At 44.7% G+C, this 25,485-nt stretch overlaps 2 protein-coding genes across 4 annotated transcripts in view; both read left to right on the forward strand.

Annotated features, from left to right (window-relative positions):
- Positions 1 to 15,395, forward strand: part of LOC115642915 (ATP-binding cassette sub-family F member 2) — a 35,300-nt gene extending 19,905 nt beyond the window's left edge. For 2 of the 3 annotated variants that reach the window (XM_030546577.1, XM_030546578.1), the window contains exons 14-15: positions 13,901 to 14,104; positions 14,454 to 15,395. In XM_030546577.1, coding sequence (XP_030402437.1) covers positions 13,901 to 14,104; positions 14,454 to 14,591 — 342 coding nt within the window. In that variant the 3' untranslated portion in view covers positions 14,592 to 15,395. Of the gene's footprint in view, positions 1 to 12,553; positions 12,594 to 13,900; positions 14,105 to 14,453 lie in introns of those variants that run through there. The other variant, XM_030546579.1, reaches the window with a different exon arrangement.
- A 6,552-nt stretch (positions 15,396 to 21,947) lies between these two features.
- LOC115642916 (late histone H2B.L4) lies at positions 21,948 to 25,233 on the forward strand. The gene is made up of 2 exons (XM_030546580.1): positions 21,948 to 23,605; positions 24,935 to 25,233. The coding sequence occupies exons 1-2, from the start codon at positions 23,486 to 23,488 to the stop codon at positions 25,169 to 25,171; spliced, it is 357 nt and encodes a 118-aa protein (XP_030402440.1). The 5' UTR covers positions 21,948 to 23,485; the 3' UTR covers positions 25,172 to 25,233.
- Positions 25,234 to 25,485: the final 252 nt, after the last annotated feature.

Here is a 25,485-nt window from a genome sequence, read left to right on the forward strand (position 1 = left end):
CTATTTTTTCACTATTTTGTTCACAAACTGTCATCAGATTAGGCCAGTTCTTGATATAGTGCTCAAAACAGTCCACTGCTGAGTTTCATTGCACGTCTTGTGGGAGAGTTAGCTTGGTTCCTCCCACTTTTTTCAGAGCAGCTGCTGCAAAGTGGTTGTTACAGAAGTATTTTGCAATTTCAACAACAGCCTTTATTTCTGGAAAACTGAAGATTCCGCTTGGAGGTGCATCAAATGAGCACTGCAACCATATGTTGTTAGCTTGGGTGTGTCTCTGTCTCTCTCTCTCTTCTCTAAATTTTTTCTCATCTTGGATACACTTGCAGCATTTGTCTGTGACCAAGCTGCGTACTAGACATTTGAATTTTTTTTTTCACAGTTTCAAGTATCAAAGGGGTAGCCGTGTTAGTCTGGATCTGTAAAAGCAGCAGAGTCCTGTGGCACCTTATAGACTAACAGATGTACATGCATCTGACAAAGTGGGTATTCACTCACGAAAGCTCATGCGTCAATATGTCTGTTAGTCTATAAGGTGCCACAGGACTCTTTTGGTGCTTTTCACAGTTTGTTACAGCTTTTACTGCTGCTATTTGTAAGTATTCTGCTGTGTGTGCATTTCCTGATGTATCTGTTGTTTCTGTAAGGAAGACATTCTCTTCTTCTGTTGCCACACAAGCACGCATAACAGGATCATTATGGACATTGCTCCACCCATCGAGACTCAAGTTAACAATTTCACCCTTTAGACCTTTCGCACACTGCTCAATTTCTCTTTCGTACACTTTATCCAGCAATTTACCTGCGATATCTGCTTTGTTGGGTGGACTGTATCCTGGTTTTAATGACTGAACCATGTTAATGAAATGAGGGTTCTCAATCATATAGAAAGGAGAGTTTGTTGCATAAACAAACCAGGCAATTTTTTCATCAATTACCTTTTTTTGTAATCTGCTGGTTCTTACCACAAACTTATCTATGGTGATTTCTGGATGATGGAGATTTTTCTTTTTTTTCTTTTTGCTACAAGTGATCTGCTGTGGCTATGTGACATATGTGATGTGACTGAAACACTAACATTGGCAGATAACTCTGAAACTATGGAAAATGATGGGGATCTTTAAGGTAGATAGTCTTCAGAATCCTGTATGTTGAGATTGGATTCTCCTGAACAAAATAAGTCAAGGCAGTTGTTTAATTATTACCATACTGATCATTTAGTATTCCTCATTGCATTCACTGATACTCAGTACTATTTTTAAGGTGAAATCGTAAAAGGAAGGTCTGCCTATTTCTGCTATTTGTTCTTTTTATCACAACTGCGTCTAAAATGATAGCATCATAGAGTAATAACTACATTTTTTGCTTAAATTAGAGTGAATAAATGAAGACTCGGCACACCACTTCTGAAAGGTTGCAGACCCCTGTTCTAGACTGAGCACCGAGTCCCATTTGGTAGATAGTAAGATTAACCTAAATCTACACTGAAGCCCCTGGAACCCCATAAGATTCAGTGCCTAATCCAGGAACTATTGAAACTCATTTACAAAACTTTCTTAAACATTACATGAATATATTGTCTCCTACTATAGAATTAGAATTTATAATCCCTATTCTATAATGAGAAATCTTTGAGCTATAATGATCTTAATTGAAACTATCTTTATCTTTATCTTTTTTTTCTCAAAGAATTTTATCAAAGAAATCTTTTTTTAATCATTGATTTTTATCCACCCTGGAAAGCTAGCTAGATTGTTGGGCTCAACAATTGGTGATCAGTGGCTCAATATCTAGCTGGCAGCCGGTATCAAGCAGAGTGCCCCAGGGGTTGGTCCTGAGGCCGGTTTTGTTCAACATCTTCATTAATGATCTGGATGATGGGATGGTTTACACTCTCAGCAAGTTTGCGGGTGACATTATGCTGGGGGGAGAGGTAGATATATGCTGGAGGATAGGGATAGGGTATAGAGTGACCTAGACAAATTGGAGGATTGGGCTAAAAGAAATCTGATGAAGTTCAAGTGCAGAGTCCTGCACTTAGGAAGGAAGAAGCCCGTGCTACAGGCTGGGGACCGACTGGCTAAGCAGCAGTTTTCCAGAAAAGGACCTGAGGATTACAGTGGACAAGAAGCTGGATATGAATCAACAATGTGCCCTTGTTGCCAAGAAGGCTAACGGCATTTTGGGCTACATTAGTAATAGGATTGCAAGCAGATTGAGGGGAGTAATTATTCCCCTCTATTTGGCACTGGTGAGGCAACATCTGGAGTCCCCCCCCACCCCCAATACAGAAAGGATGTGGACAAATTGGAGAGTCCAGCAGAGGGCAATGAAAATGATCAGGGGGGCTGGGGCACATGACTTACGAGGAGAGGCTGAGGGAACTGGGCTTATTTAATCTGCAGAAGAGAAGAGTGAAGGAGGATTTGATAGCAGCGTTCAACTACCTGAAGGGGGTTTCCAAAGAGGATGGAGCTAGGCTGTTCTCAGTGGCAGATGACAGAACAAGGAGCAATGGTCTCAAGTTGCAGTGGAGGAGGTCTAGGCTGGATATTAGGGAAAAACTATTTCACTAGGAGGGTGGTGAAGCACTGGAATGGGTTACCTAGGGAGGTGGTGAAATCTCCTTCCTTAGAGGTTTTTAAGATCAGGCTTGATAAAGCCCTGGCTGGGATGCTTTAGTCGGGTTGGTCCTGCTTGGAGCAGGAGGTTGGACTAGATACCTCCTGAGATCTCTTCCAACTCTAATCTTCTATGATTCTGTCTTATCAATGAGAAGTGTGTTGGATGATCATATATATCTAGAAAGAGAAAATGGAGGCCACGTTTATAGGATGGGAGACTGTCCTGGGAAGTAATGGCTCAGAAAAAGATGTGAGGGTCATGGCGGATAATCAGCTGAATATGAGCTCCCAGTGTGATTCTGTGGCCAAAAGAGCTAATGTGATCCTGGGATGTATTATCAGAGGTATCTCAAGTACGGGGGAAGAGATGATCTTATTTCTGTATTTGGCACTGGTGAAACTTCTGCAGGAACACTGTCCTGTTCTGGTGCCCACAATTCAAGAAGCTGACAAATTGGATAGGGTTCAAAGAGAAGCCGTGAGAGTGATGAAAGGATTAAAAAACATGCCTTGTAAAATAACGTTAAGTGGTGACTTGATTAGTCTATAAATACCTACATGGGGGAACAAATATTTCGTAATGGGCTCTTCGGTGTAGTAGAGAAATATCTAATGTGATCCAGTGGCTGAGAGTTGAATCTAGACAAATTCAAACTTGAAATAAGTGTAAATTTTTGATAGTCAGGGTAATTAACCCTTAGAACAATTTACCAAGGTGGTAGTTGATTCTCCATCACTGACCATTTTAAAACACAACTGGATGTTTTTCTAAAAGATCTGCTCTAGGCATTATTTTGGGGCAGTTCTATGGCCTGTTATACAGGAGATCGGACTAAATTATGGTCCTTTCTGGCCTTAGAATCTATGAATCTCTGGCATGTTTGTCCATCTTGATCTTACAAACCTCCAGTGATGAGATTCCGCAGCCTATTCCAGAGTTCCTATTCCTTTATCATTAGAACGTTTTTCTTAATATCTAATCTAAATCTCCCTTGCTGCAGATTAAACCCATTACTTCTTGCCTTCAGTAGACATAAAGAACAATTGATCACAGTCCTCTTTATAACAGCCCTTAATAGTCTTCACATATGTTATCAGTCCCCCCCCCCTCAGTCTTCTTTTCTCAAGACTAAACATGCTCATTTTTTTTAACCTTGTCTCATGGGTCAGGTTTTCTTAGGGTGGCCAGATGTCCTGATTTTATAGGGACAGTCCTGATATTTGGGGCTTTTTTTTTCTATGGGCTCCTATTTTCCCCCCACCCTGTCCCAATTTTTCACACTTGCTATCTGGTCACTCTAGGTTTTCTATACCTTATCATATTTGTTGCTCTCCTCTGGACTCTATCCATTTTGTCCACATTTTTCCTTATATGTGGCACCTAGAATCAGTGTTCCCTCAAAATTTATTCTGCACATGGATTGAAAAAATTAATGTGCACTGAGATATGTAGGGATGTGTGCCACCAGTAGAAACAAAAAACCTAGATATAATATATACCCCTCTACCCCGATATAACACAAATTCGGATATATCGCGGTAAAGCAGCGCTCCAAGGGGGCGGGGTTGCGCGCTCCGGCGGATCAAAGCAAGTTCAATATAATGTGGTTTCACCTATAACATGGTAAGATTTTTTTTTTTGACTCCTGAGGACAGTATTATATCAGGGTAGAGGTGTATTTTTAAAAAGTTACAATAGAGATAATTATTCCAGCCAGGACAGGTGAGGCATTTTAGAACTCACTGCTCAAATAATTAAATTTTAAGTGTAAGAGCGAAATAAAAATTATTAAATGCATAGACTAGTCAAAAAAACTAAAATAACACACTTTGAAAGAATATAATTACAGAGAATATGTGTGTAAGAAGTAGTAACAACAATAATACAAGTATGTGTTGGGGAGTGTGAGAGAGAGAGAGACTGTCTGTCTGTGCTGGTTCCGAGACGCTGTGCACTGTCTCCTAAAGGCACTCACTGAAAGTTCTGCTGCTCCCCCTGAGCCATTTCCCCTCTACCCCACTCTGCGGAGAGACCATGCACTGTCTCTTTAAGGCATGCACACACCGTCTGGGCAGAAGGCTTGTTTAGACCTCAGAGCTGCTGCAAGTCCTGAGCCCTGTCCCCTCTCCCCTGCTCTGTGGAGATGGGGTGCAGGGGAAGGGGGACAACCTGACATCAGCACCTCTCTTCTCTCCCCCCTGCTCTGCACAACCAGCAGGAGGGTCCTGGGAGCAGCTGCAGGAGCAAAGTGGCTGCAAAGCAGTGGGTGGGGGTCACCTGAACACACGCTGCTGTGTGTGGCTCTGCTGATCAAGTGCATGGCACTTGAATAATTCCTGGGTAGCTGCCCAACTGCACAGCTTAGAGGGAATGCAGCCTAGAACTGGGCACAGTGCTCCAATTGATGCCTCACTAGTTATTCCCTGTGTTGTGCATTTGATTTTTTTTTTTTGTCCTTCTTAAGTGTAGAACTTTCCACTTGTCTTTATTTACTTTCATCTTGTTGAATTGTAAACATGCTCTCCTCTCCTGGACTTCAAGAAGTCATCTAGTCCAATCCCCTGCTCAAAGTAGGACCAAGCCCCAGACAGATTTTTACCCCAGTTCCCTAAATGGCCCCCTCAAGGATTGAACTCACAACCCTGGGTTTAGCAGGCCAATGCTCAAACCACTGAGCTACCCCTCCCCCCATTAATTAAATATTGAATAGTACTATTGGACCCTGGACTGACACCAATATGCCCTCCCAGTTTCACATCGAACCATTGATAACAACTTTGAGTATGGTCTTTCAATCAGTTGTGCACCCACTTAATAGTAAATTTATTTATATCACATTTCCCTAGTTTTCTTATGAGACTGTCACATGGGACTGTGTCAGAAACCTTATTAAAATCAAGGCACATCACATCTGCTGCTTCCCTATCCATTAGACCAGTAACCCTGTCAAAGGAGGACACTGGGCTGATTTGGCATGATTGTTCTTAACAAATCCATGCTGGCTGTTCCTTGTCACCCTATTATCCTCTAGATACTTACAAATTGATTGTTGAATAATTTTTTGCAGTATCTTTCCAGGTATTGAAGTTAGATTTGACTGCTCTATAATTCATGGAGTCCTCTTTTTGTTACCCTTTTTAAAGATAGGTACACCTGTGCCTCGATATAACGCTGTCCTCAGGAGCCAAGAAATCTTACTGCGTTATAGGTGAAAGCATGTTATATCAAACATGCTTTGATCCACCGGAGTCCGCAGCCCTGCCACTCAGGAGCTTTACTGCGTTATATCCGAATTCGTGTTATCGAGTCGCGTTGTATCGAGGTAGAGGTGTACTATGTTTGCCCTTCTCTAGTCTTGTGGGACCTTGTCCATCCTCTGTGTTCTTGAAGATCATTGCTAGCGGTTCTGAGATTGCTTCAGCTAGTTCTATAAGTACCCTGGAATGAATTTCATCACGCCGTACCAACATGACTACATCTAAATTACCTAAATATTCTGTAACCTGTTCTTTCCTTATGTTGGCTTGTGTTCATTTCCCCGCTCTTTGTTAATACTGATTGTGTATCTGGTCACTGTTAAGCTTTTTCGTGGTGACATATCAGCAGCGTCCTTGACATTCCATGAACTTATTGGACATGGTGTATTTCACCATGTTACTTTTCCAACAGATATCCGGGTACATTTTCCCCCATAATTACCTGGTTTTGTGTCTTGGAAATTTGTTTGTTCCAGAAATGTCTTATCCACTTCCCCTTCCTGATTTGGTGGTCTATAGGAGTTACATCATTGTAGGGGTCCACTAGTCTCTCTCCTCCCTCTTCCCCCTCCCCTTTTTTTTTCTTTACCCAGAGACTTTCAACTGGTCTGCCCCTCACCTTCTGGACCTCAGAACAAGTGTGTATATTCTTGATGGAACACTTCCTCCCTTTTTTCCCTGCCTGTCCTTCCAAAACAAGCTATACCCCTATACCACTATTTCAGTTATGAGAACATAAGAACGGCCATACTGGGTCAGACCAAAAGTCCGTCTAGCCCAGTATCAGTCTACTGACAGTGGCCAATGCCAGGTGCCCCAGAGGGAGTGAAGCTAACAGGCAATGATCAAGTGATCTCTCTCCTGCCTTCCATGTCCATCCTCTGATGAAAGAGGCTAGGGACACCATTCTTTACCCTTCCTGGCTAATAGCCATTTATGGACTTAGCCACCATGAGTTTATCCAGTTCCCTTTTAAACACTGTTGTAGTCCCAGCCTTCACCACCTCCTCAAGTAAGGAGTTCCACAAGTTGACTGTGCGCTGCGTGAAGAAGAACTTCCTTTTATTTGTTTTAAACCTGCTACCTATTTAATTTCATTTGGTGACCCCTAGTTCTGTATTATGGGAATAAGTAAATAACTTTTCCTTATCCACTTTCTCCACATCACTCATGATTTTATAAACCTCTATCATATCCCCCCCCTTAGTCTAGCCTCTTTAATCTTTCCTCATATGGGACCCTCTCCAAACCCCTAATTGTTTTAGTTGCCCTTTTCTGAACCTTTTCTAGTGCTAGAATATCTCTTTTTGGGGTGAGGAGACCACATCTGTACACAGTATTCGAGATGTGGGCGTACCATGGATTTATATAAGGGCAATAATATATTCTCAGTCTTATTCTCCATCCCCTTTTTAATGATTCCTAACCTCCTGCTTGCTTTTTTGACTGCCTCTGTGCACTGCATGGACATCTTCAGAGAACTATCCACGATGACGCCAAGATCTTTTTCCTGGCTCGTTGTAGCTAATTTAGCCCCCATCATATTGTATGTATAGTTGGGGTTATTTTTTCCAACATGCATTACTTTACATTTATCCACATTAAATTTCATTTGCCATTTTGTTGCCCAATCGCTTATCCCATCACGTCTCTGATGTCAATTATGTCATAATTTAGCTTGTGTACTAATACTTTCAGTTTTTCCCTTTTTTCCCCATACACCTTGCATTTGTGTATAGACTTCTAAGATGCTGAACAGATTCCCCCACTGATTTCTCTTATTGCTCCTTTGACCCTACTGTAACTTTCCATGTCCTCTCACTCTACCCTTGCCATCCAGCCCCTCTGTTAAGGTTGCCCTAATTATGCTTTCATCACCTGCCCCCTTTGAACCTTGTTTAAAGCTCTCCTCGCTAGGTTGGCAAGTCAGTGTGAAGATGCTTGTCATGTTGAGTTGCTTGTCCACTATGACCCCTAAATACTTTTCAGAGTGATTGCTTTTCAGGTATAGTGCTATTCTATAGCACGGGTGTGCATCCCTTGTTCCTAGTTGAAGAACTTTGCATTTGTCTGTATTAAAATGCATTTTGTTTGAATGGTCCCAGCTTACAAAGCACTCCAGATGGCTGTATGTAACTGCCCAGACCGCCTCATTACTTTCACTCTGCCAATCTTTGTCATCCACAGAACCCCACTAGAAACATCCCTATTTGATAATTCACCATTGATGACTACTTTTCGAGATCTGTTAGCCAGTTCTTAATCCATTTAATGTGCACCTTATTGATATTGTGTAATGCTAATTTTTTGATCAATGGCATGGTACTAATTCAAAGGCTTTACAAAAATCAAGAATACTACTTCTACACGGTTACTTTTGTCAGACAAACTTGTAATTTCATGTTTAAAAAAAAAAAAGGTAGTATATTCCCCATCCATTTTTTTACTAATTTGAATCCTGTCAGCTTTTCCAGTTCCCCAGCTTTTAAAGATATTTGAAAAACTAACATCAGTGGGAAAAAGATCATCTCAATCAGCCATTCTAGAACTCTCTATATTGATTTTAAAAATATTTTAACCCTAGTAGAGATTTCTTAATATCCTCAGGTAGACTTTTTTATTTTAAGTGAATTTTATAATGTGGTATTACACCATTGTGGGTTCGACTCTGGTGGCTACAGTTTTACGCTTAACAGAGTGAAAGTTACCTGTTCTACTTGCTTCAGGTTTAGAGTCTCTAGGCACACATGAAGACCAAGGATAGTGACCACACAGACATTCACAGGTACAAAGTCTAGTCTGTCTTACAACTTTTATTAAAGATACAGTTAAAAAGTTATGATTACGCAAGCATATAGTTATACTCACACCCTTAATGATACTGTCGGGGTCTGATGGGTGTTTCATGGATTGGTCATCAGTAGAGGGATGGTTCCTGCTGGACTTTTCCTATGGGAATCTCAATTTTCCTGCTCTCGTCACCCCCTTTTTATAATGTGATTCTGCCTGTTCCTACGTTCTGCACATGTCCATAGAAATGTCAACCCTCTTTTTCTTTATTGGTCTGATTTACCCTAAAAACTTAAGTGACCCTGTTTTCTATGGGCCAGGGGTCGGCAACCTCTGGCATGGGGCTCACCAGGGTAAGCACCCTGGTGGGCTGGGCCAGTTTGTTTACCTGTCGCGTCAGCAGGTTCAGCCGATCGTGGCTCCCACTGGCTGCGGTTCGCCGTCCTAGGCCAATGAGGGTGGCGGGAAGTCGTGGCCAGCACATCCCACTCCGCTTCCTGCTGCCCCCGTTGGCATGGGACGGCAAACCACGGCCAGTGGGAGCCACAATCGGCCGAACCTGCCGATGCAGCAGGTAAACAAACTGGCTCGGTCCACCAGGGTACCTACCCTGGTGAGCCGTGTACCTGAGGTTGCCGACCCCTGCTATAGGCTGTGTAGGTTCTCTTTATTCTCATTAGCCTTGACACACAAGCTGTATCCCGTGGTTAAGGCACATGTTGACAACAGATGTGCCTTTACAGCGTTTTTATGATTTAAAATTAATCTTCTGGCTAATTTTTCACAATATCACCATTTGGTACCTCTCTTCCCATCATCTCAGGGCATTGTGTTATTCCTTGGTCATTTATTTGTATCAGCATTTCTTGTCTCCAAGGCCTAAAAGAGCTAAGCTAAAATCTTGCAAGCCTCAGCCAACAGGTTCTTGCGTTTCAGCTTGTCTGTCTTGTATCTAATACATGATTCCCTCTAAGGGCATGTCTACACTTACCGGGGATCGACCCTGCTCCAATCAATGCACCAGGGGTCGATTTATTGCAGGGGTTCTTAAGCTGGAGGTCGGGACCCCTCGGAGGTCACAAGGTTCTTACATGGGGGATCGTAAGCTGTCAGCCTGCATCCAAGCCCCACTTTGGGGTCTCACTCAGAGGCTTGCTATGTGAAAGGGGTCACCAGTACAAAAGTTTGAGAATTGCTGATTTAACTACTGAAGACCCATTAAATCGACCGCAGATTGCTCTCCTGTCAACTCTGGTGCTCCCCCGGAACAAGAAGAGTAAGTCAACAGGAGAGAGTCTCTTGTCGATGCAGCACGGTATAGGCACCGCAGTAAGTCCACTAAGCTATGTCAAATCCAGCTACGTTATTCACATAGCTGGGGTTGTGTAACTTAGGTCGACTTACCCTGGTATTGTAGACAAGGGCTAAATACTGATCAATCTTATACTTCTATAATCCTACAATGAATCCATATGATATAGATAGATAGATAGATAGATATATCACACAATAAATGAAGAATAAACTAAAATCGTTGGCTGCACTTAGTACTAATGGACTAAACAGTAGTTTATTCATGTGATGTGACCACAGCCTGCTTTTTTTCCAAATATGATGCAGAAATATTTATTTAAGACTGCCCCTTCCTCATTAACAGTTTTACCATCTTCATCAAGTAATGGGCCTGCGCAATTGCTAGGATTTCTCTCATTCATGATATAGTTAGAAAAAGATTCCTCCTTATTATTCTCAATTCTGCCAGCCATAAACTTATTTTTCCCTTGGTCTCGAGCTTCCCTTATCAATATACGAAAGTCTGTCTGCTTGGATGCTATGTAGTACTGATGCTTGCACTTCCAGCCCACAGATTATCATCCCCTGGATGGCCACCAATTTACACATCATCAACAAATCTTTTCTGTCTTTAGTGGAAATGAAAACATGGCATGTTCAACACGGGTCACTGGGACTATTCGATTGTTGGCCATACCTACTATCTGATGTAGCACGGTACCTAAACAGAAAGAAACAGGTCCATTAGTTGACAGGGTCCCTGTCTGAAGGCCAGTTGTAGGATCCTTCTTTCCTTCACCTCCACATGGACTAGATTTTTTTTTTGTGATGAGGCATCTTTTGCACTGCTTATTGGAAGGGACCTGAGCGGCTACACTGCACTCTTCACTCCCCCTTATTTTTGGATTATTCTTGGATCTGTCTGAGATGGACTTGGCGTCTGCTTTGTTTCCCATCCATATACTAACCCAGCCTGACCTTGCCTGGTTCTAGATCTGGCATTTGGGTCACAGTACAAAGTGGTATGAACTTGTCTTGAGTTGCAGCCACTCTCTGGAATGGAGTTCTCTAGTATTTATTTAGATGGAATGTATGGGCCTAAACAAGGTTTGGAGTGTGGTATACAGGGTCTCAGTCTGTTAATACGATGAAAAACACCATTAAGAATGCTTTCTAACCTTTTTACTAAAGATACTTTTAACTGTTTCTTTCTTTTCTGTATTTCAAATGTGAAGTAGGTATGGTTTTCATTTTAACAGTATCCCTTGTTCCCTTTCCCGTTAGCTGGAGCATGGGTTTTTAGAATGAAAAACACCTGCACACACCGCTACTTGTCTCTTTATTGGTGTTATAGATGATATTCTCTTTTCCCCAAAAGAAGAGAGACTAAGTTAGTTGAAATGGGCTGCTGTTAATGTCTAATCCCATTTCCTAGAAGGGAAAGAACAGCACGGCAAAGAGAGAACATGCAGCTTCTGTATCTGATGCTGATTCTCACTTCCAGCCATGCTACTGGAAAAACAGGGCACAGAATGTGGTCTTCTCAGCCCCTTCGAGACATCGCAAACTTGTACCAGTGTTGGGCTGTTTAGGACATTGCATTTAGCCACCTTTTTGGTTGCAGTGTTGGAAAAGATGCAGTCTTGGCCAGCTAAGCCACTGTTATTAGACAGAAGGCAAAAGAGGAGAGAGAGGAAAATAAAGTAGTAAGGTGGAAAAGAAAAGGGACATGTTGCGGGGGGTGGGTGTTTGGGATTCAGCCCATGCCAGTGGGATTGGCAATGTCATCGGGGTTTCTCTCTTCACCCAGGAAATTTCTTGGTGTCAGGATGACAAAGGTCCATTGATATTACAGTGGATCCCGGGAGACGGAGGGCAGTGAGCAATTGTCATAGCAGCCCATCTGTCGTCCCTTAAAATTTCCTCCCAAAGTCTTTCCCTTTAAAAACCACACAAGAGATTGATGGGTGAAATAGCCTGCCTTCTCATTATTTTGTCTGCCAAGTAGGTCTAATTTCCAACATATACATTTTAATTGATTTCCAATCCCACACTGCTCTGGCTTACCAGATGTATTAACATAGTCCCTGAGTTATATCAGTAGGCCTTTTTGTTTGGACTAATTGAGTCATCTAGCTTTAGCGGCTTTATATAGATTTCAAGGTCAGATGGGACCATTATGATCAGTTAGCCTGATTTCCTGTATAACGGAGGCCAGAGAACTTCCCCAGAATAATTCCTAGAGCAGAGATGTTTAGAAAAACATCCTATCTTGATTTTAAAATGGTCAGAGATGGAGAATCCACCCCGATCCTTGGTAAGATGTTCCAGTGGTTAATTACTCTTTTAGAATTATGGATTATTACAATTATTACTCTGTTAGTATTTTGGATTATTTCCAGTCTGAATTTGTCTAGCTTCAACATTGGATTGTGTTATACTTTTATTATTAAATATTTGTTCCCCATGTGGTCACCCCTTAACCACCCTTTTGTTAAGCTAACACATTTGAGCTCCTTGGGTCTATCACTATGAGGCATGTTTTCTAAATCTTTGATCATTCTCGTGGCTCTTCTCTGAACGCTTTTCAGTTTATCAACATCCTTCCTGAATTGTGAACACCAGAACTAGACACAGAATTCCAGCAACAGTCACACCAGTGCCAAATACAGAGGTAAAATAACCTCTCTGCTCCTACTCGAGATTTCCCTGTTTATGCATCCCAGGATCGTACTAGCATTTTGGCCACAGCATTGACTGGGTGCTCACATTCTGCCGATTATCCACCATCTCTTCCTCCCGCCCCAAGCCTTTTTCAGTCACTGCTTCCCAGGATAGAGAGTCCCCTATCTTGTAAGTATGACCTACATAATTTGTTCCTAAATGTATAGATGTACATTTAGCTGTAGTAAAATGTGTATTTAGTTGTGCCCAGTTTACCAAGCAATCCAGTACAGTTGATCTGAATCAGTGACCTGTCATCTTCATTATCAATCCCCCAGTTTTTGTGTCTTCTGCAAACTTTATCAGTGGTGACTTTTGTCTTCTAGGTCATTGATTAAAATGTTAAATAGCATAGGGTAGAGAACAGTTTCCTGTGGAAAACTGGAAACACTGGAAACACAGCCACTTGATGATGATTCCTTTTTCAGTTACATTTTTGAGAGCTATCAGTTAGTTTTCATTAATTAAATGTGTGCCATGTTAATTTTATTATTCTAGTTTTCAATCAAATACCGTGTTACCAAGTCAAACTCGTGCTTAATACAGAAAAGGCAAAAATTTCATTATTGCATCTCTTATCAATTTTCTACAGTTCCACACTTCTGCTTTATATTAATTTATATCAGTTTCCCCTTTCTTCCATTTTTTTATAGCTGCCTTCATTTCCCCTCTAAACCACAGTTGGGTTTTAACCAGCTTGGCCACCTTTCTCGATTTGTGGCTTTTTGGGCATCTAGAAAGGTGTTTCCTAAATGATTCCCAATTATCGTTCAAATTTTTCCGATTAAATACTTCCAGCTGGTTTGGCTCTTAATTCCACAAAGCTATAAATAATTAACTTTCCCAGCTAGTCGTTCTAGTAGAAACATCCAGTCACTCTGAAACTGAGGGCATTATTTAGGGCTGTGGGTAGGATGTGGCTAACACCCCTAAATTAATTCTGTACCTGATGGGACTTCAAGTATGAGCAGCATCGTTGACTGCTCCCTGTTCCTGCTTCAGAAATCTGCAGGATCCTTGGTGCAGTGGTGGGGGAAGGGTTAGTCAAGGCAGGAGCCCACTGCAGCTGCCCTGCTGTGATGCAGAGGTGCTGCCCATGGAGAATTCAACTTCTAACATGCAGTACTCCACCCTGACTCTCATGGGAGGAACAGTCTCTGGGAACTGATGCAGTCTGTGCCTGTGCAGAGCTGTAAGCAGTATCTGTTTGACAGGTGAGCCCCATCCGGAACCTCTCTGATGGGCAGAAGTGCCGTGTGTGTTTCGCGTGGCTGGCCTGGCAGAATCCCCACATGCTCTTCCTGGATGAACCCACCAACCACTTGGATATAGAAACAATAGACGCTCTGGCAGATGCCATCAACGAGTTTGAGGGAGGAATGATGCTTGTCAGCCATGACTTCAGGCTCATCCAACAGGTAAGGATGGTGAGAGGGGTTCGTCAAGTGCTTTTCTCAGCCAGTAAATTGGGAGTGAGCGTCTGTCTCTATCAGACCCACTCTAGCTCAGCCAGATGTGATGGGCTGGATGCACGAATTCCTGGGTGAGATTCTGTGGCCTGTTATGCTGATCACCTAATTTGGCGTAATGGCTATGAATGTGCTTAGCTGAGTTAGTGAGCTGCTGGCAGCTGCAAAACCTTGCCTGCTTTGGCTGGACAAAAGGGGACAAGGGAGCTTGGGCCCCGATGTGGGGTGGGGAGGGAATCCCCCACCTCGTGTTCCTCTGAGCAGAGCTGCTCTAAGGACCACCTTCCTATGTTTTCAGGTTGCCCAAGAGATCTGGGTCTGTGAGAAGCAGACAATCGCAAAGTGGCAGGGTGACATCCTTGCTTACAAGGAACATCTCAAGTCAAAACTAGTGGATGAGGAGCCCCAGCTCACCAAAAAGACCCACAATGTGTGAGTGCTGGAGGGGTCGGTCAGGTGCTCTCCGTGGAGACTGACACAGTGGCCAGCCTGACCCACCCTCCTGCTGCCTGGAATCGGACTCTGCTGCTGTCTCTGTGGTTCTCTTCTAGCATTGCTGCAACATTGCTTCTCCTCGACCCTCCCTGTATCTCTACATCTGGACAACCCCTTCCCTTCTATTCCGATTGCACTCAGGCAACTGTATCCACACCTGGATGGTGTCTCTTCCTACACCAGACCTTCTACTCCAATAGGCTGGAGTCATGGTGATGACAGTAGGGAATCTGACTTGCAGTGATACAGAAGTGGAGACCCTAGCCCATCTTCTCACCCTTCACCCCCAACTTCCTGCTTCAGTTTAGAAACTTCACTTCAAACTCCTCGGGCCTTGGTTTGTTTTTTAATGATTATTTAACAGTGTAATTACCAGATCTGCCTGAGAATCCATCAGTCAATAAAGAGGGAAGAACAGTCTCCTGCTTTCCTTCCTCCTCCTGTGAGGTGCACTGGGCGTGAGAGCACGGAACCAGCTCTCAGCTAGTGCTGAGCTGCTTGGGTTTTAGTGCATGATACCGGGCCCTATCAGCACCCTGTCCTGGACCTGGGGCAAATGCTGGAGTCTTTCCTACTGACACCAAATGCCCCCTGTTAGTACAGGATAGTCACCCAATTGTACTTATTTGTACTGGAAGATGAGGCAACTGAGCTGCAGAGGTGCTGAGGTGAGTTGATACAATAGTACCATTCATTTCAGGAGTGCAATAAATAAGACATGTTAAATAAAAACTACAGTTCTGTACTTTTCCAGGGCACTTGCGTGCCTTTATCTTCTTACTGACTTAGTTGAATGTGACATAATGCAGCTCTTTCAGCAATCAAGATCATGTATCTTGGGCTGGACAGTTCTCCCTTACTTATTGGGCTGAAAGGAAGCCAAAATCCAGTCTTTGGTGTTCTCATTTTCTAGCAGGTTTTTAGAAAGGAATTGGTGCTTGTTTCTCCTCAGCCCATGCATTGAGGCTGTGCCAATTTCCAGAATAGGCTGCTAATCTATATTCATGTACTTTACACCGAGTCAGAGAAACTTGTCAGAAGTGAAGAAGTTAAAATCTTTACTCCTGCAAAGGCTACTTCCACAATAAACAGCTCAGAAGACAAAAATAACCTTCAGACCAAACAGCAAGAAGCTTGTAATCTTGTTTTTGATAAGAGGTAGCTGTCTTGGTATTTGACATATCAGAATGTCATATGGGACTAAAAATGAGCACTGCACAAAATCACTGTGTCACACTCTAAACTAAACTGGATAAGAGATTTCCAACTAGTAAATAGGGAATCATCTAGTGCAGTCCAGCACTGAGCTGTTCTCAACCAATGTTCTTCAATATCTTTATCAATGATATAGAAGAAAATATAAAATCACAGTTTGCAAAATTTGCAAATGACAAAAATTTGTGGAGTGGTAAATAGTGATGGGGGACAGGTTAGTTGTATAACATTATTTGAAATACACAGAAAGCTGAGTGTATCTGAACAGTGTTTCTGTACTGCCAAATGCAAGGTCATACATTAGCCACAAAGAACGTAGGTCACATTTAACGGACTAGGGAGCTGTATTCTGGAAAGAAGTGACTCTGGAAAGGAGTTAAGAGGTTATGGTGGAAACATGAGCTCCTAGGGTGTAGCTGTAGCTGTTCAGTTCTGGTGTCAACATTTCAAAAACTATGATTGTAAATTGGAAAGTTTTTCAGAGAAGCAGTACAAGAATTATTTGAGGTCTGGAAAACTTTTCTTAGTGTAAGAGACTTCAAAAGCTCCATCTACTGAATTTGTGCAAGAGAAGCTTAAGAGGTGACTTGATCATGGTCTATAAGTACCTGTATGGGGAAAGAGATTTCTGATAGCAGATGCCTTTTGGATCTAGCAGACAAAGGCAGAAGGAGACTGAAGGACTGGGAGCCGAAGCAAGACAGTTTTTTTACCAGGAAGGATAACTAATCATTAGAAGAACTTCTCTAGGGGCTGTAGTGGAGTGTCTCTAACAGACTTGCTGTAGCTCAATCAGATGTTCTGGGCGGGATGGAGGAATCCCGGGCTGAGATTCTCTTCCCTGGGCTAAGCAGGAGGCCATCCTGGCTGGTTAGAATAGTCTCTTGTGCCCTTACTCTAGGAATTAAACTGGTCTGACTACACGACAGGTTTATGGATTTATCATGCTGAACACCCATCTTCAGAAGGCCAGCAGCAAGGCCTGGGAAGCTTGGAGTGCAGATGAAGTGGGTGGGTGGAGGGGGAAAGAGAATGCTTTTAATTAACAAAAATAATGTACAAATCTGACCAAATTATTCAGAGTAACAGCCCGTGTCCCATATATATTGTGATTGGCTATGTTCAAAGGGTGAGCAGCCACTCAGAGATCACATGTGACTACATGTCATGTCTCAGCTGAAGCTCAAGCAGTGTGCAGGTGAGTTGTGCCTGTCCAGGGCTAGGGACCAACAAAACCTGGCTGCAAAGGGCTGATTTGGATAGTTGAACAATAACCACAAACTCATGCATACAAGGTGCTCTCATGGCTCCAGAGAGCCTCTTTGTGGCAGGCATTCCATGCTCACTGGCCAAGAGCAAGGGGCAGTAATGCCCGGCGCACACCTCATATTCCTCTGGTCACTGCACAACAACTCCAGACATGCCCATCTTAAGTAAATGAGAGTTCAGTAAATTAATGGGAATAGATTGTAAGGCCAGAAGGCATGGCTGTGATCATCCGGTCTGACCACCTGCATCATCCAGGCCTTAGGAAGGGACCTCAAGTTCTGTTAGTCCAGCCCCTGGACCAAGCATACTTAGGCTGACCATCCCTGGCTTCCCTGTATTAATTCCTGTTTGAACTAGAGCATATCTTCTAGAAGAGCATCCACACGGGGGACGGATAGCTCAGTGGTTTGAGCATTGGCCTGCTAAACCCAGTGTTGTGAGTTTAGGGATCTGGTGCAAAAATCTGTCTGGGGATTGGTGCTGCTTTGAGCAGGGGGTTGGACTAGATACCTCCTGAGGTCCCTTCCAACCCTGAAATTCTATGGTTCTAAGTTGTTCCAATGGTTCATAACCCTCACTGTTAAACATTTGCACCTTATTGCTAGTATGAATTTGTCTAGCTTCAGCTTCTAGCCCTGGGATCTTGTTATACCTTTGTCTGCTCGATGGAAGAACCCTTTGTCCAATTTCTGTTCTCCATGTGTGTACTTGCAGACTTTGATCAAGTCATCCCTTCAGTTTTTCTGGGTTAAACTAAATAGTTTGAGCTCTTTGGGTGAAATCCACAAAGGTACTTGGGCATTGCAATGCTGGGCATCATGGGGCCTAGGAAATCACAGGAACAACACTGCAATCCCCAAAGCCTGAGTTCCGTGCGTAGGCTCCCTCTGTGATGAATAGGGAGAGATGTGAACCTGAGAATGCAATCCCCAAAGCCAGCATGGGAGGGAGGGATATGTCGATGAGAAGGGTGTGCATGAAGTCCATCCCTTCTCGAGCACCCATGTCCAGGCTGCAAGGAATCGCCTGTCTCTGCTTAGTGATCCATGAATCCTGCCCCTAGAGGCAGGTGGCTTAGTATCCTGAGTGTTTCCACACAAAACATCCAGAAGAGGAGGTGGTGCCCATATAACTTTTAATCCAGGGGTTAGAGCACTTAGATGGGATGTAGGGGAGCTGGGTTCAATTCCCCCTTCTCTGCCAGAGTTGGAGAAAAGATTTGAACAGGGGTCTCCCACCACTCAGTGCTTGCATGGGGAAGCTATGGAATATTCTGATGTGGGCACCCTCAGTCACTCTCTTTGAAGCTGTTCCACTGGAGATTAAATCATTAAAAAGTGACTGGTGCAAGGGGACCATAATTGGAGTCTCCCCCCTCCCAGGGGGTGAAGCGTGCCCTAACCACTGGACTGCAGAGTTATTCTCTCGCTCTCTGGCCGTATAACTATTAAGTATTATTCCACAGTATAATAGAACTACCACCACCTCTTCCTCCTCCTGGATTTTGACTGGAACCTGATCCAGTAGGCAGCCTCTGAGTATGCCTACAGGATTAGGCCCTGCATGTGACTTTAGACAGCCAAACGGAGAGAGAATAAGACTGAGAATATACAATTGCCCTTATATAAATCGATGGTACACCCACATCTCGATTACTGTGTGCAGATGTGGTCTCCTCATCTCAAAAAAGATATTCTAGCACTAGAAAAGGTTCAGAAAAGGGCAACTAAAATGATTAGGGGTTTGGAGAGGGTCCCATATGAGGAGAGATTAAAGAGGCTAGGACTTTCCAGCTTGGAAAAGAGGAGACTAAGGGGGGACAGGAAAGAGGTCTATAAAATCATGAATGATGTGTAGAAAGTGGACAAGGAAAAGTTATTTACTTATTCCCATAATACAAGAACTAGGGGTCACCAAATGAAATTAATAGGCAGCAGGTTTAAAACAAATAAAAGGAAGTTCTTCTTCACACAGCGCACAGTCAACTTGTGGAACTCCTGACCTGAGGAGGTGGTGAAGGCTGGGACTATAACAGCATTTAAAAGAGAACTGGATAAATTCATGGTGGTTAAGTCCATAAATGGCTATTAGCCAGGATGGGTAAGGAATGGTGTCCCTAGCCATGTTTGTCAGAGGATGGAGGTGGATGGCAGGAGAGAGATCACTTCATCATTGCTTGTTAGGTTCACTCCCTCTGGGACACCTGGCATTGGCCGCTGTCGGTAGAGAGATACTGGGCTAGATGGACTTTTGGTCTAACCCGGTACAGCCGTTCTTATGTTCTTGCCTGGCTTGTGAATTGCTCTGAGCCTTAGGTGGGAGACAGGCATTTGGACACCCGAGGAGAGGCCGCAGCGCCTCACATGCCCAGAAATATAAACATAGGTGGCGAAGAAACTTTTACCCTGAAAACCTAGGTGTTGGGTGAGTTTAGGTGCCTAACTATTGCTGTGGATCTGGGCCCTTGAGTCTATCACTATAAGGCAGGTTTTCCAGTCTTTTAATCATTGTCAAAGTTCTCTGACCTCGGTGCAATGTATCACCATCCTTGTATTAGCAAGAGTGTTGCAAGCAAGACACAAGAAGTAATTCTTCTGCTCTACTCCTTGCTGATTAGGCCTCAACCGAAGTATTGTATCCAATTCTGGACGCCATATTTCAGGAAAGATGTGGACAAATTGGAGAAAGTACAGAGAAAAGCAACAAAAATTATTAAAGGTCTAGAAAACTTGACCTATGGGGAAAGATTAAAAAAATTGTGTTTATTTAGTCTGGAAAAGAGAAGACTGAAAGGGGACATGATAGTTTTCAAGTACATAAAAGGTTGTTACAAGGAAGAGGGAGAAAAATGCTAGTTCTTAGCCTCTGAGAGTAGGACAAGAAGCAATGGGCTTAAATTGCAGCAAGGGCGGTTTAGGTTGGACATTAGGAAAAACTTCCTGTCGTGGTGGTTAGAGACTGGAATAAATTGCCTAGGGAGGTTGTGGAATCTTCATCACTGGAGATGTCAAGGCTGATTCCGCACTCTGGCACTTAGAGTGCAGAAGATGGGGGCCCGCAAGGATTCTAAAAATTAATACTGGCCACTCCAGGCTGGTATTAAACTCCCAAGATTACAGCTTTTCTCTGACCTTGGATTGGTAAATGCTGCCACCACCCAAGTGCAGAACCCCTTTGAAAGCCCAGGAGGGTGTACTTGGGAATTCCTTCCTGTGGGTACCCTCAAGCCCCTTCCACCACCCCCACCCCACCCCCGGGGAAGAGCTGAGAAAGAAGGGGTGGGGGAGGAAATCAGCTGTTGCCACCAGCTAATTAAACAACATATGCACAAAGCTCTTAAGACACAAAAATCCAATTCTGTTCTTAAAATAGGTAAATTTTATTTTTAAAAAAGGAAGAAAATACATCTGGGAACTCAGGCTATTGCTCCATTTTAAAAGAGCTACTACCAGGATTAAGCACCAAGAATAGCTTTCTTGAGGTTCAGTTTAAAGGATACAAGCAAAAAAAAGCACCTGAGGTTAGCATAGAGGAATCTACAAACCATAAAAAAACAAAGGATAAACCTAATTGCATCTTCCTAAACGTTTCCTGATCTACTTACATATCTGGGGTTTTAAATAAGTAGTTTTTAGGTATGATACTGATGATTTTTTTATACTTGGCCCAAGCTTCTTACAGCATAGCTGCTGCCCGGTCCATCTTTCCCCAGGAGAACAACAACAGACAGACAAAAGGGGAGTCCTTTTTCAATTTTAAAAAGTTCTAGCCTTCCCATTGGCTCTTTTGGCCTGGTGCCCACTCACTTCCTTTTACCTATGCATCGCAGTGTGACTTTTTAACTCTTTACAGGTAGAGCAATTAGAGAACAGCTACTAAGAGGGGTTTTATAGCTACTGACTGGTTGGGTGTCCATAAAAGGGAGCTTCCTCCCCTCCCCTTTCATTTATCACACGAGATTTCTAAGAGCAGGTTAGACAGACCCCTTTCAGGAAGCTCTAGATCAGTGGTTCTCAAACTTTTGTACTGGTGACCCCTTTCACATAGAAAGCCTCTGAGTGAGAACCCCCCCCCCTTATAAATTAAAAACACTTTTAATATATTTAACACCATTATAAATGCTGGAGGCAAAGCAGGGTTTGGGGTAGAGGCTGAGAACTCATGACTCCCCATGTAAGAACCATGTGACCCCCTGAGGGGTCCCGACCCCCAATTTGAGAACCCCTGGTCTAGATAATACATAGTCCTGCCATGAGTGCAGGGGACTGGACTAGATGATCTCTTAAGGCCCTTTCACTCTATCATTCTATGATTCTTGAATTATGAGCGCCAGAACTGGAGGCAGTAGTGTAATCTTGCTACTTTTACTCAATATTCCCATTTATACCTCCAAGGATCACATTAGCCGCTTTGTGCACAGTGGTGGCTGGGGGCTCATGTTCAGTCAATGAGGCATCAGGACCTAAGTCTTTTCCAGAGTCACTGCTTCCCAGGATAGAGTCTGCCATTCTGTAAATATGGTCTTCATGCTTTGTTCCTAGGTAAGGACATTTGGCCAGATTAAAACACACATTGTTTGCTTGTGTCCAGTTTACCAAGTGGTCCAGATTGCTCCATTATTTACCTCTCCCTCAGTCTCTGTGTTGTCTGCCAACTTGACCAGGAATGATTTTGTTTTCTTCCAGGTCTCTAATAAAAATATTAAATAGTTTAGGGCCAAGAACTGATCCCTGCAGTACCCCACTAGAAACATACCTGCTGGATGATGATTCCCTGTTTAGTTACATTTTTGAGATCTGTCACTTTGCCAGTTTTTAATCCATTTAGTATGTGTCATGTTAATTTTGTATAATTCTGTTTTTCATCAAAATGTCCTGTGGCACCAATTGACATGCCTTACAGAAGCCCATTCCATAAACATTGTTGCCTTTTATCAACACAGTTTGTGAGCCATTCTGCAAGCCAGTGATGCAGGGGCAGCTGTGTGTCACATCTGATCCACACGTGGCCTCTAGCCAAGCAGAGATCCTGACACTGACAAACCTCTAATCTCGGGCTGGCCCATCCGCCAGGCTGGACACAGGGCCTGATGCTGATAGACTCCTCTGAGCCCTAGGAACAAGTTCTGACTGACCCACCTCTCCCATCCCCATCGGAGATGGGGTCTGACACTGATGTCTTCTGCTCACTACTAGAGCTAGACTCTCCTGCGCTTCCAACCCCTTTCCCAGCACTGTGCATTGATTGACACTGATTCCTCCAGCCAGGTGCAGATGGGAAGCCAGACGGGGCTGGCAGAAGTGGCACATTCATTAGTGTTTGTTTGGATTTTCCTTTTATGAGATGTCTTTTATGGTTCTTAATCATCTGAAGTAATCTCTTCTCATCTGTGGGACGTTGGATAGAAAGTACCTCGGTCTGTCCTCCATCACATTGGCGGCACAGTCCCTCCTCTCTCCTTGATTTAGCTGGGGATTGGTCCTGCTTTGAGCAGGAGGTTGGACTAGATGACCTACTGAGATCCCTTCCAACCCTGATATTCTGTGATTCTCTCTGGGTTAAGACTGCTTTGTACCTGATTCTTACCACTAGTTTGTGGTCACTGATTCATCCCCAGGAGAGCTCCAGAGACACACACACACACCCCGCAGCCCTGCATATCCCCCAAGGGTGAAGAGATTCACGCTGGACCAAAGACCAGGGGCGTCCATGGAGGCACTACTGCCATAGAGTTCACCCCAGTCTTTGCAATGTGTCCTCTTTTTGTGAGTGGGACATGTCTCCAGAGAGCTGCCTGGGCTAGTTTGGACTGGGGATAGGGTCACGCTGGCTCGCAGGGGTCACCTCACTGTGATTGTTCAGCTACAGAGTCAGTGTTTCCTTCTTGCTGCACACATACTTTGCCTCCAGCTGGTCCCAGCAGCTCTTGGGGAAGTTGGTCAGTCCCTCTTTTATGATTTGCAGTCTTCCCACCAAGCAGGGGTAGATTTAGGAAACAACTCTCCAACACCCAGTAAAGACCCATACTGGGTCTATTGGGGACAACCCCCCAACCTTTGGCCCTGTGCTGGGCTGGTGGAACCTGGCTCCCTGTGAGGGGCTCAAGTGTCTGCCTTTCTTAGACTTTAGCAGTTTGCCAGACCAATACAATTTCATTGAACCAAATTAGTTTCCTCTGAGTTCCTCTCTGGGTTAGTGGGGCTCTCACCCAAGGAAGAATTGCTGGCTGGATCCACTCTGGGAAGCTCCTCCCCTCCTTAGCGATCTCACCTGTGGCAGGTGATACCCTCATTATATAGCTATCCCTAGTGGTTTACAGCCTGGCTTGTGGTGCCTGGAGAGTTATCAAGAATGAGTGCAGAAGCTGGGAAGAAGCGAGGCCGAGGCCCTGTCTCTGGGGACAAGAAATCTAAGCGGAAGGTGAAGAGGAGGGAGACCTACTCAGTCTATATCTACAAAGTGCTGAAACAAGTGAGTGAAGGGCTTATCCTACCTGGCTAGTCTAATCAATTCTAGCTGTTATGTTGTTACCCCTGCAGGTGGGGTGGGATTCCCAGAAGGAGACTGTGTGTGTGTGCTCAGAAGCAGATACACACATGTTAACACACCATGTATGTGTGACTTCAGCCTCCTTAGGTCTCTGGGTGTTTTGAGCTGAGGGGAGGCACTGGAGAGGGGCATAGGGTCTGCAAGATCCTATGGGGTACCGCATCCTAACCCTCACCTGGGACCTAGGACAGGATTGTTGCTAGCAGCCCCTCCCCCAGGATTTTATCTCTAGCATTTGTGCTACCACCCCTTCTATATGCAAAGATTCCTGGTCTGGCTCTATCACCCTTTGACCAATGCCTCTCTCTGGTGTCTTCACACACGCAGTCCACTACCTTCTGGGCTGTCATCTTTTGTCAATTACACCTGTTCCTTGGGCAGTCCGTTAGCTCCTCCTGTCAGTCAGTAGCTCTGAAATCAATGGGCACCAGACAAGTGCAGGGTTCCTGTATTGTCTTCCCAGAGCCCTAGTGACAAGGGCTGTCCCTCCCCCAATCCGGGACGTAAGCTGCACATACCGCCAGGGTGGGATGCACCAGTGCTGGGGCTCTTGAGCGGCCTAGAAAAAGCCTCTACATAAAGTTGGGGGAGGGAGTTGTCAGCTGCTATGGCCTTGCTGGGCTCCCATGGCAAAGTCCTGCTTGATGGCTCTGTTCCCTAGCTCTGCAGCCTGGTGCAGAGTGGACTGGGGGAAGTGGGTGGTAGCTGAGGGCTCCCCTCCTCAATATCTAGTGGGGTTGTTCTGATATCTGTGAGATGAGTGCTCTATTGCTCACGCCCTGAGCAGGGGGCTGCACTGTGTGCCGTCTATAGGAAAACACTAGTGTCCCCCGCCATCACTACCTGCTGTCTCCATTCCCAAGAAGGGTGAGCTCGGGGGCAGAGACTGCCTGCTGCACCCAGCGCTACAGGGCCTCATCTTGATATTCCTGTAATGCTGATCAAAGCCAACAGGCTGGGACCGGCCTACTGCCACTCTGAGACCAGACTGGAGTTGTCTTGGCTTATGACAAATCTGGCTGAAGGCAGGAGTGGTGTCCTCCTTAGGTTCACAGACCCTTATTTCTTCTCCTGCCAGCTGCCTTCACTGGTCCAGAAATGCCCCTGCTGCGTGCCATGCTCCCATGCTGTCAGTCCCTTTCCTGCAGCTCCCCTGGTGCAGGGGAAGGGACCGAGACAAGCGTGGGGGTGGGATGGGATGGGGGCAGAGCTAGCTACCACCCCTCCTCACACTCTTCCCTTTCCTGCCAGGTTCACCCTGACACTGGCATCTCCTCTAAGGCCATGAGCATCATGAACTCCTTTGTGAATGATGTCTTCGAGCGCATTGCCACAGAGGCCTCCCGCCTAGCCCAGTACAACAAGCGCTCCACTATCACCAGCCGGGAGGTGCAGACCGCCGTCCGCCTGCTGCTGCCGGGGGAGCTGGCCAAGCACGCCGTGTCTGAGGGCACCAAAGCAGTCACCAAGTACACCAGCAGCAAGTGACTGCAAAGGCAGCGAGGGGTGGGGGGCTGTGGAGCTGATGACTCTGTTCCGACCCACAGGAATAAAACTTACAACCTCTAAGGGGGAGCAGTGACTGTGTGTGTGTGTGGGCGGGGTGTTAAGTGTGACTCCGCCACTGGCCGGTGCTGTCCCTGAACCAAGCCGGCCATGCCCTCCATGTCCCAGCTGGTGGGGGTTGCAGGTCCATGGGCTGGTGCTAAGCAGGACAAGGTCCCCTCTGACTCCACGAGGGGGGTCCCAGCCAGGTGAGTGCCCTGCCCAGGCCTGGATGGCAGGGGGTGTCCCCTGGGGCC

Source organism: Gopherus evgoodei, unplaced genomic scaffold, assembly GCF_007399415.2.
Source record: "Gopherus evgoodei ecotype Sinaloan lineage unplaced genomic scaffold, rGopEvg1_v1.p scaffold_47_arrow_ctg1, whole genome shotgun sequence".
NCBI classification, from domain to species: Eukaryota; Metazoa; Chordata; order Testudines; family Testudinidae; genus Gopherus; species Gopherus evgoodei.